The 14,681-nt window shown below is 36.1% G+C and overlaps 1 protein-coding gene across 19 annotated transcripts in view; it reads left to right on the top strand.

Annotated features, from left to right (window-relative positions):
* Nucleotides 1-2,019: 2,019 nt before the first annotated feature.
* Nucleotides 2,020-14,681, top strand: part of LOC127868937 (esterase LipI-like) — a 187,757-nt gene continuing 175,095 nt past the window's right edge. For 2 of the 19 annotated variants that reach the window (XM_052411142.1, XM_052411147.1), the window contains exons 1-5: nucleotides 2,022-2,453; nucleotides 6,155-6,296; nucleotides 7,023-7,245; nucleotides 7,651-7,742; nucleotides 7,964-8,100. In XM_052411142.1, the coding sequence (XP_052267102.1) occupies nucleotides 2,237-2,453; nucleotides 6,155-6,296; nucleotides 7,023-7,245; nucleotides 7,651-7,742; nucleotides 7,964-8,100 (811 nt within the window). In that variant the 5' untranslated portion in view covers nucleotides 2,022-2,236. Of the gene's footprint in view, nucleotides 2,454-6,154; nucleotides 6,297-7,022; nucleotides 7,246-7,650; nucleotides 7,743-7,963; nucleotides 8,101-8,695; nucleotides 8,783-9,726; nucleotides 10,461-14,681 lie in introns of all 19 variants that reach the window. The other 17 variants (XM_052411137.1, XM_052411136.1, XR_008044325.1 and 14 more) reach the window with 16 other exon arrangements.

Genomic DNA, 14,681 nt, shown 5'->3' with positions numbered 1-14,681 from the left:
ACATGCCAGACTGAACGGCTTTTTTGTCAACAGCGATATCTTAATAACCAATGGCGTCATGATGGAAATACTTGGCAATAAACTCCAAGACACTATTCAAAACAACAAAATGACCATTGAACGTTTATTTTTTAAACATCATAATTTTTATTTTGTAAATATAATTGGCCTCTTCTTTTTGAAAATGCGTGTATTACGTGTTAAGATTGTACGTTACTCTATTGTACGAAACGCCATCATGAAAACAAACTCACAACAACCATGTAAATAAAACCTTGGGTATAATAAATTAAATATATAGATTTATTTATCATAAAATGCTTGTTTTTTTATCACTCATTATCACTTGTAAAGAGATTTCAATATACACGCAAAGGCAGTTCGATTTGCATAAATATGAAGTTTTTTTCCTTTGTATGCTAAACTTTATTAATTTTGTCATTCAATGAAAACGAAACGAACATTCATTCAATGGAACAAAAATGAGAAAATTATCACAGCATTTAAAAATTGTAAAAATATGTATTCCGCATTTTAGGGCTTTGTTTAATAATTTAGAGGGGCCTTTTCACAGATGTTGACATGTATTGAAGTTGCCATTAAATGCTTTATATTGATAAACATAGGATCGTAAAAGCTCCAGTAAAAAAATTAAACAATACAATTAAAAAAAGAGGCAAAAGTAAACTTCAACTGGGCTCGAACCACTGATCCCTGGATTCCTGGAGTAAAAGTCTACCACTTAGGCCACTCGGCCATCCGTGCTTATACAATGAGTGATGTATTTTATACTTTATATAAGTGATCCTCGAAGTATCACAAAATATAACGACAACAACAGAACTCTCCAAATTATTCAATCGTTTCGCGTTGCAACGCTTTATAATTTTCAGGTTTTTATATTGTCAAAAGATGCATATAATGGATATTTCAGAGCATGATAAATGTTCATTATTACTGTAAGCTCACAAATATCATAACTGAAACAACAATTTGCGAATCTGAAACAACTTTTTAAAATTTTGTCAATTTACCAAAACGTGAAAAGGCCCCTTTAAAGGGACCGTCAACCGCGATTGACAAAAAAAGAAAAGTTCTAAAATACCGTATTTTTTACAATTATTAGTTTATATTGATTAAAATATCAGGACTAGTATATTAAATTACTTGAAAAAAGTTGTTAAGTTTTAATATTTTCAGTATATTCGGTAGTAAATTTTACTGGGCACAGCTAGGTACCAGGTAACTACCAGTTAACTATAAATACGCAAGTAGATTGATCATCATCGTCACGTGGTAAACACAGGAATGCGAATTGTGCATGCGTAGTGAATTGTATATATATATATTATATATATAATGATCAATCTTCTTGCATTATTTATAGTGTGTATATCGTTATGTCACCTATTTGCGCGATGCACTTTCGATTTCACATCGCGAAATTGTATTTCCGAATAGACTGAAAATATGATTTTTTTTCAAGTAATGTAATATACCAGTCGTGATATTAAAATTAATATAAACTAATTATTGTAAAAAAAATACGGTATTTTAGAACTTTTCTTTTTCGTCAATCGCGGTTGACGGTCCCTTTAATTCACCTCTTACACTTTCGATCGCTGACGAACAATAACAATATCCACACCGCTTATAAATATAATCAAATTTATATTTGTTTTATTATTTCTGAAATATCATTTATAAAAATCTTATATCAGAAAAACTACGGCTAATTTATTGTTTTGTTTTGTGGGATTGTCAGTTTTTAGTCTTCCGACCACGTTTACTCTGTTGCTAATTCGTATAATTATAAAGATAAAATTATATTAATTTACATACATGCATTTGTACTAAATATATATTCGGATTTTTTTAATCGTTTTATTGACTGAACAAAAGACATAATTAATACATGTTTTATGTCATTCTATACATAGTTGGTGACGTCACTACGTTATTGTCAGTAAGACCGATGTGTTCACAATGCTGTAACCAGTGTTTTGCAAGCAAGTAAGTGCGCATGCGCAGAAAATCACGAATGTAAACGATAACATTCAACTGGTATATACCTTTGCAAGGTACATAGCTTATCTGGGAAAGCGAAATTGGGTTATGAATTAGCACATAATATATCTAGTATCTAGTATTCACACGACGTAGCCAATGTTAGTGTTCAAAACTTAAATAAACACTTTCAAACAACGCATAAAAGCAATTTAACAATCGAACTACGATGTCGTTTAACGTGGAGGAATTTATTAACGTTTACAAACCTAACAAGGAAACTGTGGATTATTTGCGAGCTAAATACACGGGCGACTTTAAAGCGTTCGACGATGACGTTGAAGCAGCCAGACAAGCCGCTGTGGACACGGCTACGAAGTTCGCAGGGACGGCCACTCTTGATGGGAAAGAGACGGAACTATTTGTACCCTCGGAACATGTGCCGGGTAGGCTTTGCACACATACGTCATTGTTTTTACATTAAATTTGTTGTTGAAAAGTGTGTTGCGTTGAATTATTTTTCTTTGTTAAATTGTCGATTTTGTAAGTGGAGTTTTGTTGATAACATTCCTTCAACTTTGATACTATGTTATATTCATTTTGCTATTTTGTAACAAGTTGCGCATCCGTAAAAAATACTGAAATACCATACTGTTTTCTATTTCTATTCTGCTATATGTATTTAATTTTCAACCGTAAGTTATTGATTGCTTCGCTACAATCTCGATAACCGCATGATGTAGTGAGCCGATAATTTACTTGTGATGTAGTACTGGTTGTATGCTGAGCAGAGCATTACACCAAACCCCTTTACCACTAAGATACGTATACTCCCGCATTTGTACTCCCTTATAAAGTTATATTTAACATATAATTTAATACCGTTCTTACTATATTCAAGTTTTTAAGGCCTTATTTCCAACCCTTAGATACTCATGAACAGCACACAGCATAAAACCTGAAAAACGGATATAAAATAAAACGTCGGTGGACTGTCAATTTTAGAAATCTCGGTGTTTAGAAATAAACGTTAATGTGGTCATATATTCATTAATTAATTTAATTAAATAATATAAATATACGTGTAATCAATGAATTAGTGCGCACGAAAACACGGTGCAATATACGCTCATGTTGTATTTTATCACATTATCATGTTCATCATGTTTGCATGGCTATATGTATTGGCTGTTTTACGGTGGGAATAAAACTGTATGTCCGTCTGCTCGTCTGTCTGTCGTGAGCTCAAAATAAATTTGTACAATTGGGAAAGCTATTGCATGTTTCAATACAAACCTACTAAGACAAAATAAAATTTCCTTTAAAATCGAACAATAAAGTTTACGTCTTACTGCAAAATCAACGACTCTTGGAAGATCGTAGCACATGACAGCAGCTAGCCTTCCGCCGTTACTATCGCCGGAAACGCCGATTTTACTGGAAGAAGCGCCACCTAGCGATACTTTATTTGCAGCCACCCACGCCACTACGCTCTTTGCGTCTTCATTACTGGCCGGAAATTTGTGCTCCGGAGACCTTCGGTATTCCACGTCAACAAGTATACATGGAACCATTCTGGAATATACGAACATATATTCGGTGTCTATTGGTACCGCGTTTGGGTTTTTCGCATATACATGTATATTCATGGCGGTCATATGTTAGGAAAAAATAAGATAGTGCAACTAGCGTTCGTTAAATACAAACATGCATGTATAAGGAAAAAAGAAGATAAAACAACCATCGGCTGTATGTTAAATATGTAGATAAATAATGAAACAATAAAACAATACAAAAAGCGATGGTTAAATACCAAGGAGCCGCGCTCTGTGAAAATGGGGTTAAATGCATGTGCGTTAAGTGTCGTCCCACATTACAGGCTAATCAGGGACGAAACTTTCCGCCTAAACTTGATTTTTGCAAGGAAGAGACTTTCTTGAAACGAAGAATATCATAAAAGCGCAAAGTGTCGTCCCTGTGTGGACTGCAGGCTAATCAGGGACGACACTTTACGCACATGCACGAAACCCCCTTTTCACAGAGGACCGCTCATATGTACATGTATTACTGCATACAGCCGAAACCCTCATTGCAACAACCTCGTGAGACGCATTCATACACACAAACACACAATAACAACGACAAACAGACACGGGACATAAACTAAACAGTACTTCAATATCAATAAAAGCGTCAACGGTTTCTATCCACATGTTCGAGGCGTTCTAGTACGATAACTGATTTATATAAAATATATTAAAATACAACTTGGTGAATCAAACAAATTGAAGAGAAGGATACGTTGCCAGTCGGATTGACATGGTTGCTTGTGTTTTCCGGTCTTTCGTCACGTTCCCACCTCCATGAAAGTAAACCAAGATTGTAGGAGGCGCCCCTTGCTGTCGACACACTTCCGGTGTATATACTGTCACTGGAATGCCATCTGAAAATTGTGATACCGGTATTAAACATTTTCCACTCAGAAGCAAATTGAAAATTGCTATGTGCAAACAACTTAAAACCAGAACAGCTTGCGAGTAACTCGCAAGCTGTTCAGGTTTTATGCTGTGTGCTGTTCATGAGTATGTAAGGGTTGGAAATAAGGCCTTAAAAACTTGAATATAGTAAGAAAGGTATTAAATTAAATGTTAAATATAACTTAATAAGGGAGTACAAATGCGGGAGTATACGTATCTTAGTGGTAAAGGGGTTTGGTGTAATGCTCTGCTCAGCATACAACCAGTACTACATCACAAGTAAATTACCGGCTCACTACATCATGCGGTTATCGAGATTGTATCGAAGCAATCAATAACTTACGGACGAAAATTAAATACATATAGCAGAATAGAAATAGAAAACAGTATGGTATTTCAGTATTTTTTACGGATGCGCAACTTGTTACAAAATAGCAAAATGAATATAACATAGTATCAAAGTTGAAGGAATGTTATCAACAAAACTCCATTTACAAAATCGACAATTTAACAAAGAAAAATAATTCAATGCAACACACTTTTCAACAACAAATTTAATGTAAAAACAATGACGTATGTGTGCAAAGCCTACCCGGCACATGTTCCGAGGGTACAAATAGTTCCGTCTCCTTCCCATCAAGACTGGCCGTCCCTGCGAACTTCGTAGCCGTGTCCACAGCGGCTTGTCTGGCTGCTTCAACGTCATCGTCGAACGCTTTAAAGTCGCCCGTGTATTTAGCTCGCAAATAATCCACAGTTTCCTTGTGAGGTTTGTAAACGTTAATAAATTCCTCCACGTTAAACGACATCGTAGTTCGATTGTTAAATTGCTTTTGTGCGTTGTTTGAAAGTGTTTATTTAAGTTTCGAACACTAACATCGGCTACGTCGTGTGCATACTAGATACTAGATATATTATGTGCTAATTCATAACCCAATTTTGCTATCCCAGATAAGCTATGTACCTTGCAAAGGTATATGCCAGTTGAATGTTACTGTTTACATTCGGGATTTTCCGCGCATGCGCACTTACTTGTTTGCAAAACACTGGTTACAGCATTGTGAACACATCGGTCTTACTGACAATAACGTAGTGAAGTCACCATCTATGTATAGAATGACGTAAAACATGTATTAATTATGTCTTTTGTTCAGTCAATAAAACGATTAAAAAAATCCGATTATATATTTAGTACAAATACATGTATATAAATTAATATAATTTCATCTTTATAATTATACGAATTAGCAACAGAGTAAACGTGGTCGGAAGACTAAAAACTGACAATCCCACAAAAAAACAAAACAATAAATTAGCCGTAGTTTTTCTGATATAAGATTTTTATAAATGATATTTCAGAAATAATAAAACAAACATAAATTTGATTATATGTATAAGCGGTGTGGATATTGTTATTGTTCGTCATCGATCGAAAGTGTAAGAGGAGCATTAAAGGGTCCTTAAACCGCGATTGACGAAAAAGAAAAGTTCTAAAATACCGTATTTTTTTACAATTGTTAGTATATATTAATTTGAATATCACGACTGGTATATTATATTATTTGAAAAAAAATATTTTCTGTATATTCTGGTTTTAAGTTGTTTGCACATAGCAATTTTCACTTTGCTTCTGAGTGGAAAATGTTTAATACCGGTATCACAATTTTCAGATGGCATTCCAGTGACAGTATATACACCGGAAGTGTGTCGACAGCAAGGGGCGCCTCCTACAATCTTGGTTTACTTTCATGGAGGTGGGAACGTGACGAAAGACCGGAAAACACAAGCAACCATGGCAATCCGACTGGCAACGTATCTTGCTCTTCAATTTGTTTGATTCACCAAGTTGTATTTTAATATATTTTATATAAATCAGTTATCGTACTAGAACGCCTCGAACATGTGGATAGAAACCGTTGACGCTTTTATTGATATTGAAGTACTGTTTAATTTATGTCCCGTGTCTGTTTGTCGTTGTTATTGTGTGTTTGTGTGTATGAATGCGTCTCACGAGGTTGTTGCAATGAGGGTTTCGGCTGTATGCAGTAATACATGTACATATGAGCGGTCCTCTGTGAAAAGGGGGTTTCGTGCATGTGCGTAAAATGTCGTCCCTGATTAGCCTGCAGTCCACACAGGGACGACACTTTGCGCTTTTATGATATTCTTCGTTTCAAGAAAGTCTCTTCCTTGCAAAAATCAAGTTTAGGCGGAAAGTTTCGTCCCTGATTAGCCTGTAATGTGGGACGACACTTAACGCACATGCATTTAACCCCATTTTCACAGAGCGCGGCTCCTTGGTATTTAACCATCGCTTTTTGTATTGTTTTATTGTTTCATTATTTATCTACATATTTAACATACAGCCGATGGTTGTTTTATCTTCTTTTTTCCTTATACATGCATGTTTTTATTTAACGAACGCTAGTTGCATTTTCTTATTTTTTCCTAACATATGACCGCCATGAATATACATGTATATGCGAAAAACCCAAACGCGGTACCAATAGACACCGAATATATGTTCGTATATTCCAGAATGGTTCCATGTATACTTGTTGACGTGGAATACCGAAGGTCTCCGGAGCACAAATTTCCGGCAAGTAATGAAGACGCAAAGAGCGTAGTGGCGTGGGTGGCTGCAAATAAAGTATCGCTAGGTGGCGCTTCTTCCAGTAAAATCGGCGTTTCCGGCGATAGTAACGGCGGAAGGCTAGCTGCTGTCATGTGCTACGATCTTCCAAGAGTCGTTGATTTTGCAGTAAGACGTAAACTTTATTGTTCGATTTTAAAGGAAATTTTATTTTGTCTTAGTAGGTTTGTATTGAAACATGCAATAGCTTTCCCAATTGTACAAATTTATTTTGAGCTCACGACAGACAGACGAGCAGACGGACATACAGTTTTATTCCCACCGTAAAACAGCCAATACATATAGCCATGCAAACATGATGAACATGATAATGTGATAAAATACAACATGAGCGTATATTGCACCGTGTTTTCGTGCGCACTAATTCATTGATTACACGTATATTTATATTATTTAATTAAATTAATTAATGAATATATGACCACATTAACGTTTTTTTTCTAAACACCGAGATTTCTAAAATTGACAGTCCACCGACGTGAATGATAATATTAATTGTCCGCTCGTTTCCAGGTACTTACCTACCCTAAAGTATCGTACCAAGACTACCCATCTTGCGATGAATTTAAGAACGGGCCTCATCTGCCTAAAGTTCGCATGGATTGGTACGAGCATAATCGTGTGTTTATTTTCTTTTTATATATGATTTTCTTTTTATCCTAAGTAATACTAGTACAATCTTGTAACTTATAGACCACAGAAGATTATTATCACGAATGATGACTCGATAACGTTTGGCATGCAATCATATAACATGGTTTATGGATGTCTAAATTATATTCAAGAAAAAAACAAAATATTTTCAAACAAATTAATTGTGTTCTAGGTTTTCCAGACTTACGCTTACTGAAGACGACTACCGAAACCCCCGGGCCTCTGTTGTTTTGCAGCCGGACCACAGCGTCATGCCACCGACCCTGGTGCTTGTAGCGGAACTGGATCCCCTGAGGGACGGAGCACTTGGTACACTTATACAAATAAACCTTGCTCTGGGAAAACAGGGCTAAATGCATGTGCGTAAAGTGTCGTTCGTGATAAGCCTGGTCGTCCGCACAGGCTAATCAGGTACAACACTTTCCGCCGTTATGGTATTTGCCGTTTAAAGGAAGTATTTTTTTTCGCGAAAATACAGTTAAGGCGGAAATTGTCGCCCCTGATTAGTCTGTATGGACTGCACAGGCTAATCTGGAAGTACACCTTAAGTAAATGCTTTAAGCTCCCTTTTCCAAGAGCGTGGCTCAAATAAATTGACTGACCCGTACTACAGAGGGGTTATACTATAATATGCACATTGCTTTACATCCATAATGTTAAACAATCTGGTTGCTTTTTTAACATTAACTAACCGTCAGAGCTGCAATTTCTTAAAGTTTAAACTTTAGATGTAAGATCAAAATGGACGCATACACATTTATTACACCCCCCAGATGCAACTTACTCTTTTGAAAGCCGATGCGCAACGTGCGCAGCGCAAATTATATGGTTTTGTAGATAAAAAATTGTTCGAACGAACACGGTAATATTTGCATTAATATTTATATTTTGCTTATTGACACAGATTACGTGAAGATATTGACAGCCGCCGGTGTTGACGTCGAGATGGAGCTGATTAAAGGGGTACCACACACCTTCTGGACTTTACCAGGTGAGTGAATTCCTGACAGCATTGGGGCATCGTTATTGTTAATGCAATGCATCTTATTCAACCCCACTTTTTTTACTGCATTTTGCTAATTATACTTCCAAATAGTACGATTTAGAAGTTCTTGCTGGGATGTTGTTCCTATTTTGAGTGTTCGATCATTTATATATCATATTCACACACATTTACTTATACATTTTACAGTATTCACTCATATGCGCTAAATTGAATTCAAATTAAGTAAATTATCTGAAGAAATGTTAAAAAGGTATTTTCAATAGGAAAGCATGACATTGCTTATTCTTTTTAAAGACGGAATCGTACTAAAGGTTGCAACAACGTTTAGCCGACCTACGTACCTTATTGTTTGGCGATGTTATAGTGGAAACAAACGACATTCTTGGAGTTATGTACATGCTATTGAATATTGACCAAACCACCGAAGCAGATTGAGTCCTTGGTTTATGTAAAATCGGTCTCTAAAGCAATTTTGTCTCACTTCATCTGTCAAATTTTCCTCTAAAATTTATCAATCTTCATACTCTTAACCCATTTATGCCTAGTGGACTCTCCCATCCTTCTATATTGGATCAATTTATTTCCAAAATTAGGGGTGTCTGGTATACTTTTTTCTATATTTAGAATATGTCTTACAGAAATTCCTTTAAGCAAACAGCGCAGACCCAGATGAGTCGCCGCATTATGCGGCGTCTCACCTGGGTCTACGCTGTTTGCAATGTCCTTTTTTTCAGGACGCTAGGCATGAATGGGTTAATCTTAAGGGGTGTTGTTTTCTTTTTGTTGTTAAAAAGCTTTTGTGCAATGTTTTCACATCTCATTGATCTTCTTGCGTTAGTGATTTTTGGCATACATTGTTTCTGTCAGATTTAAATAAATTATGTGAACGTTGTAAAGTGATGTTCAACAATAATCATTATTTTGTGCAGGAGCCTTCAAAGAGAACTGTCAGCGTTCATACGAGCGTGTAGCGGCATTCATCCGAAAACAATCCTTGTGAACCGGGTGGGACGATTTTTGTGTTGCTTTAACTCACTCTCATTTGTATATTTGTAAAAACATCTTCCTGATATTTGATACTGACTCATTTTTTCATCCTTACATGTACACATGTATTTGAACAAAAGTTACATACAATTTATTGCATAGAAATAATCACGCGACTTGATTAACTAAGATTGTGAAATGTTTTCTTAAGATTTAAGAAATATAAGTATACTACATTTCCAAACTCAAGCCTGCATTGCCTAAGTCAATAAACGCCGGAAAAGGTGCTTTCAATGCTTGAACCCAAGACCTCTGGCTGAAGAAGCCAGCCATCAGACTTAAGGTGCCACGAATATATTTAGATGAAAAATAATTATTAGATTCGGAGAGAAATTTAATTTTGGTGTGGCATTTCAATCGCTAGTTATTCATTAATTACACATTCTGTCAACACATACTGTTATTTCAATACTTGACAAACATACGCATTGAAGTTGCCCATTGGAAATCAGTGATACATTCTAATTATTTTTATATTTTTGTGTGAGTACGGATCTTGCCTTGTTTGTTCTGAGAGTAAGTAACTGCAATTGTTTGTGTCTTTGCATCATTGATCTTGTGTATGCATATTTAAGACAGAAGATCGAATGCAACTATGGTTGTTTCTATATATGAGGTAGAGCTTACCGCGATAGGCAAATCCACGCAAACTCGAGAAGATGCTAGAAATTTCGAAAAAACGTATATTCGCCATTGTGTTATGTGATTTTAACGTTTATCAATTTTCTTGAACAAATAATAAATGAATAGCGTTGAATTAATATTTATTGTAAAATATGTATATATAACTAGCATCTCAAACACTAAAGATTTTCATTCTGCTTCTTCTATGTCGTCTGGTATTTTACTCCGCAAATATCTGCAGTTCTTCCCAATAGCTACCACCTCCTTCCGGCCCGCTATCTTCATCGTGAGCTGCGTGGGTACATATCCGGTTTGGATCTCGTCCGAGATCGCCTTGATCTTCTCCTTCCGTTCAAGCTTTTTCTGAGCGGCGGACCGCGCCGTCTTCTTAGCATTGTGTCGATATGGATCAGTAATGTTCTTGTTGTCGTAATACGACGTCGAATACAGCGGGTTCTTTCGCTTCACCTCCAAACGACGCTCGATGGACTTGATCTGCGAGTCCCTAAGATGCGTTTTCAAGTGTGAAGTTTTCAGTAAATCCAGAAAGATCAGACTCTGGTTTGATTCCAGGTTGGTCTTTGTGTAGCTCATCTGCAGGTATCTCATCCCATACTTAATCGGTGTCAAGGAGGTGTTCGTCCTACTGAAGTTCTTGCCTCCTCCGTGAATGAAGGTCGTTGCTTTTTCCAACGCTGGGTCATAGGTTTCTGACTTCCGGTTCGCGCGCGAGACTCTTCTGCTATATCTGCTACCCGACTGTTCACCAGGGTCGTCACCTTTGCATGATCTACCACTGTAAGCGCTTTCCTTGCGAAGTCTACAATCAGTCTCCGTCAAGTTATCCTCGAACACCGGCTTTTCGATTACACCAATTTTCCGCTGAACTTGCAGCCGACCATGTTTGGCGCTTTGATGCTCCGTAGTTGTCACACGTTGAATACTATTTTCAGTACCTCCAGGGTCACGTTTGACCTCAGCATATTTGACTTCACATGTTGTGTCAGCAGAACATGCTCGATCTCTTTCATGGCCACTATTCAATCTCTTATCACGGCTAAATGCGGCTTTTGCTAACTGTGGTTTAGTTCTAGATATTTGTAATTGTCCATCACCAACATCTTCAGTTGAATCCGCTTTATCAATATCTCGGGTATAATTTCCCTCGACAGTTGAACATCTTGCTGGAAATGTATCAAAGCTGTAAATATAGCTATTACTTCTATCTGTGTCATTCAAAGCATACTGAAACTCATACTCCAAATCCTCTTCACTGCACGTGCTCGCGCTGTCTGTGCACGAGGGCTTGACTCTTCCGTTCAAAACACTTGGATGTCCATTATTCGTGCGCATCTCATTCTTTATTTGAGCCTGTATTATAGCAATATTTCTAGCATTCATCACTGGGCGAACGTCTATTTCATTTTTAGATGTCATGCTTAAGTTCTGTGTTGTATATTTGTTATGGATGAAGAATGCACCAAAATGAAATGCTTCAAATGGTTGCGACCTGGTAGGTATAGGCTTTATTGACAGTCAATGGTTACTAATGGCATATACAGAGGTAAATGAGCTACTGTAAAGGGCTTTAAGAGATATAGCTCTGATTTATGACCCTCTTCTGAACGCTGTGTAAATATATTTATTGTAAAGATGAAGTGCGGAAAATGCATTAGTTTCTGGCCAGGTTAAATGTGCTCCTGCCATAGTATACATTACGAATGAAATTCAAAATAGCGGACTCGTTTAACGTTTTGGATGTTCTTATTCGGGTAATATGCATTAAAACATTATCACCTAATACAGTAGACCGTTTATACATATGCATGTAATTGGTATTCTAATAATCGTTCGTGATTATTTTACGCTGTTCGACCTGCACCCCGTAAATATAGAGGGTTTAAACTTTGATTACGGCAAAGTAATATATTCTTTTTCGTGATTTTCAACGTTAGTCGTTAAGAAGTTACAAGATGAATTTTTTTTCATCAAGTAAGTTTATTAAGTATTTTAAAGAATGTACACGTCCATGCATGCAAACAAACGGTTCTTTCTCGCCGATTGAAAATCTTACCCACAAGCTTAGCACAGGATGGTAATGTAGCTTTAAAGGACATCCCATATAAATATACTGGTAGTCCTGCATCAAGTGCTTATTCCGTCCACGTTTATGACGCCCATAAATTTCGATCTGATACTTCCAGTATTTGCTTTCTCTCCTTTAAGTGATGATTAATAATCTTCGTATACAATATCTTCAGGTTCAATGTTATAGCGGAGAGAAACCAAAGGAAGCTCTGCAACAAATCAAGATTCAATGTGAATCAATCGAGCTATAACGCGAGCTATAACGCGACCAAGCCAACCTTACGGTGCTCAACTAACTATAGTGCTCGGAGAAAAACCACAAATTATGCGTATAATTGAGACCATTGGTTTCTTTCGCCAAATGTTGTCAGAAAATTGCATCACATATTAATGAATGGTTTGTTAAAATTGTGTGTATTATATGTGCTGATATCAGTAAATTGAATGATAACATCGATGTATATACTCTTTATAATTCAAACACACACTTAGTTTAAAAACGTTGTAAAGATTGGTTAAATATTTATGTTTACAGAGCGCTGGTATTTGTTAAGATATATGTGCTGTTATGGCGCAATTGGGCTTCATTGGCCATTGCCGGCTCGGGTATTTACTTAAATATAACCCGGGTACTCTTAAGTATACTTAAATGTACCCCTTGTACGTAAAACATACTAAAAAGTACACGGGAATTCAAACGCTATATTGATCGTTGTCGGCTTTTTTCCCCAAATTAATTGTGTTCATAATAATATCAGTATTTTGTTAAATAGCCTGCACATTATCGAAACTCATACTCAAAAAGCATTTTGAGGAAGGATTTAATCAAGGAAATTTGGTTTCGTTTTCCGTAAAGCGTTTTAGACATCGGATTTTGTGCGGTAATAAAACTCGGGTACAGTCTAAATTGACCGGATACGTTTAAGTATATGTTCCGTACCCGGGGTACATTTAAGTATACTTCAGAGTTACATTCAGAGACGTAGATGTTATTTACATCTCTGGTACATATAAGTTGTACCGGAGCCGACAAATGACAAATCGAGCTCCAAGAACTTGCGCTCTGCTCTTACCGGGCGTGTACGGGGACATGTGATATTATTATATTTTCAATCTACGTCTGTGTAACTTAAATTTACGAACATAACTAACACATTTCGAATTCTCAAAAATAATAAAAGGCAGAGAAGTTGATTAAATAGAATTACACATACATGGATTGTTACAAACGCTGTATTCATTTTCTTGTCATGCACAATACATACACTATTTCCGTTAAAATGAAAGCTTTGTTCAACGTGTCAGCATCTTTTAGCCCAGCATCTAAGTGACCATTGCCACACTAGTAAAACAATATTAGCCCTTTGGCATAATACGTGTTGCGTTACTAATTCTACACCTTGTACATAACATATTTATTTTATTTAAAGAAAATTAAATGTGTTGAAAGCAGTTAAAGTATATGTGCCTGATCGACGCTATTACTGAAATACGCATGAATTTTTCATATAAATGCAAATATATTTTTTAAGTTATGAAATAGGACAGATAGAAATACAAATACAAAATGGACATAATAATTAGTGTATGTATTGCACATACATGGATTGTTGCAAACGCTGTATTCTTTTTCTTGTCATGCACAATACATACACTATTTCCGTTAAAATGAAAGCTTGTTCAACGTGTCAGCATCTTTTAGCCCAGCATCTAAGTGACCATTGCCACACAAGTAAAACAATATTTGCCCTTCGGTGTATATATATCTATTTAAAACCGAAAGAAGGATTTCTATACGCATACCTCCAGTTCGACCAACGCGATTATTTTTAAGTTTTAAAGCGCAAAAGAGACGGATTTCTACCTTGTTACAACCATATATACTCTAATTGGCATAGATAAAATTAAATCTTTATCCTAGTTAGCAAGTAATTTATTATTTTTCAAACGGTACCGCTTTAAAACCGAAAGTAGGATTTCTAGACGTATACGTCTATTTCGACAAACACGATTATTTTTAAGTTTTCAAGCGCAAAAAAGACGGATTTCTACCTTGTAACCACCAGATATATTCTAATTGGCATGTATAAAATAAGTTTCTTATTTATAATTAAATTTACTGTGC

Source organism: Dreissena polymorpha, chromosome 2, assembly GCF_020536995.1.
Source record: "Dreissena polymorpha isolate Duluth1 chromosome 2, UMN_Dpol_1.0, whole genome shotgun sequence".
Lineage (NCBI taxonomy): Eukaryota > Metazoa > Mollusca > Bivalvia > Myida > Dreissenidae > Dreissena > Dreissena polymorpha.
The sequence above is the reverse complement of the archived record's forward strand: the minus strand, read 5'-3'. Positions and strand labels throughout refer to the sequence as shown.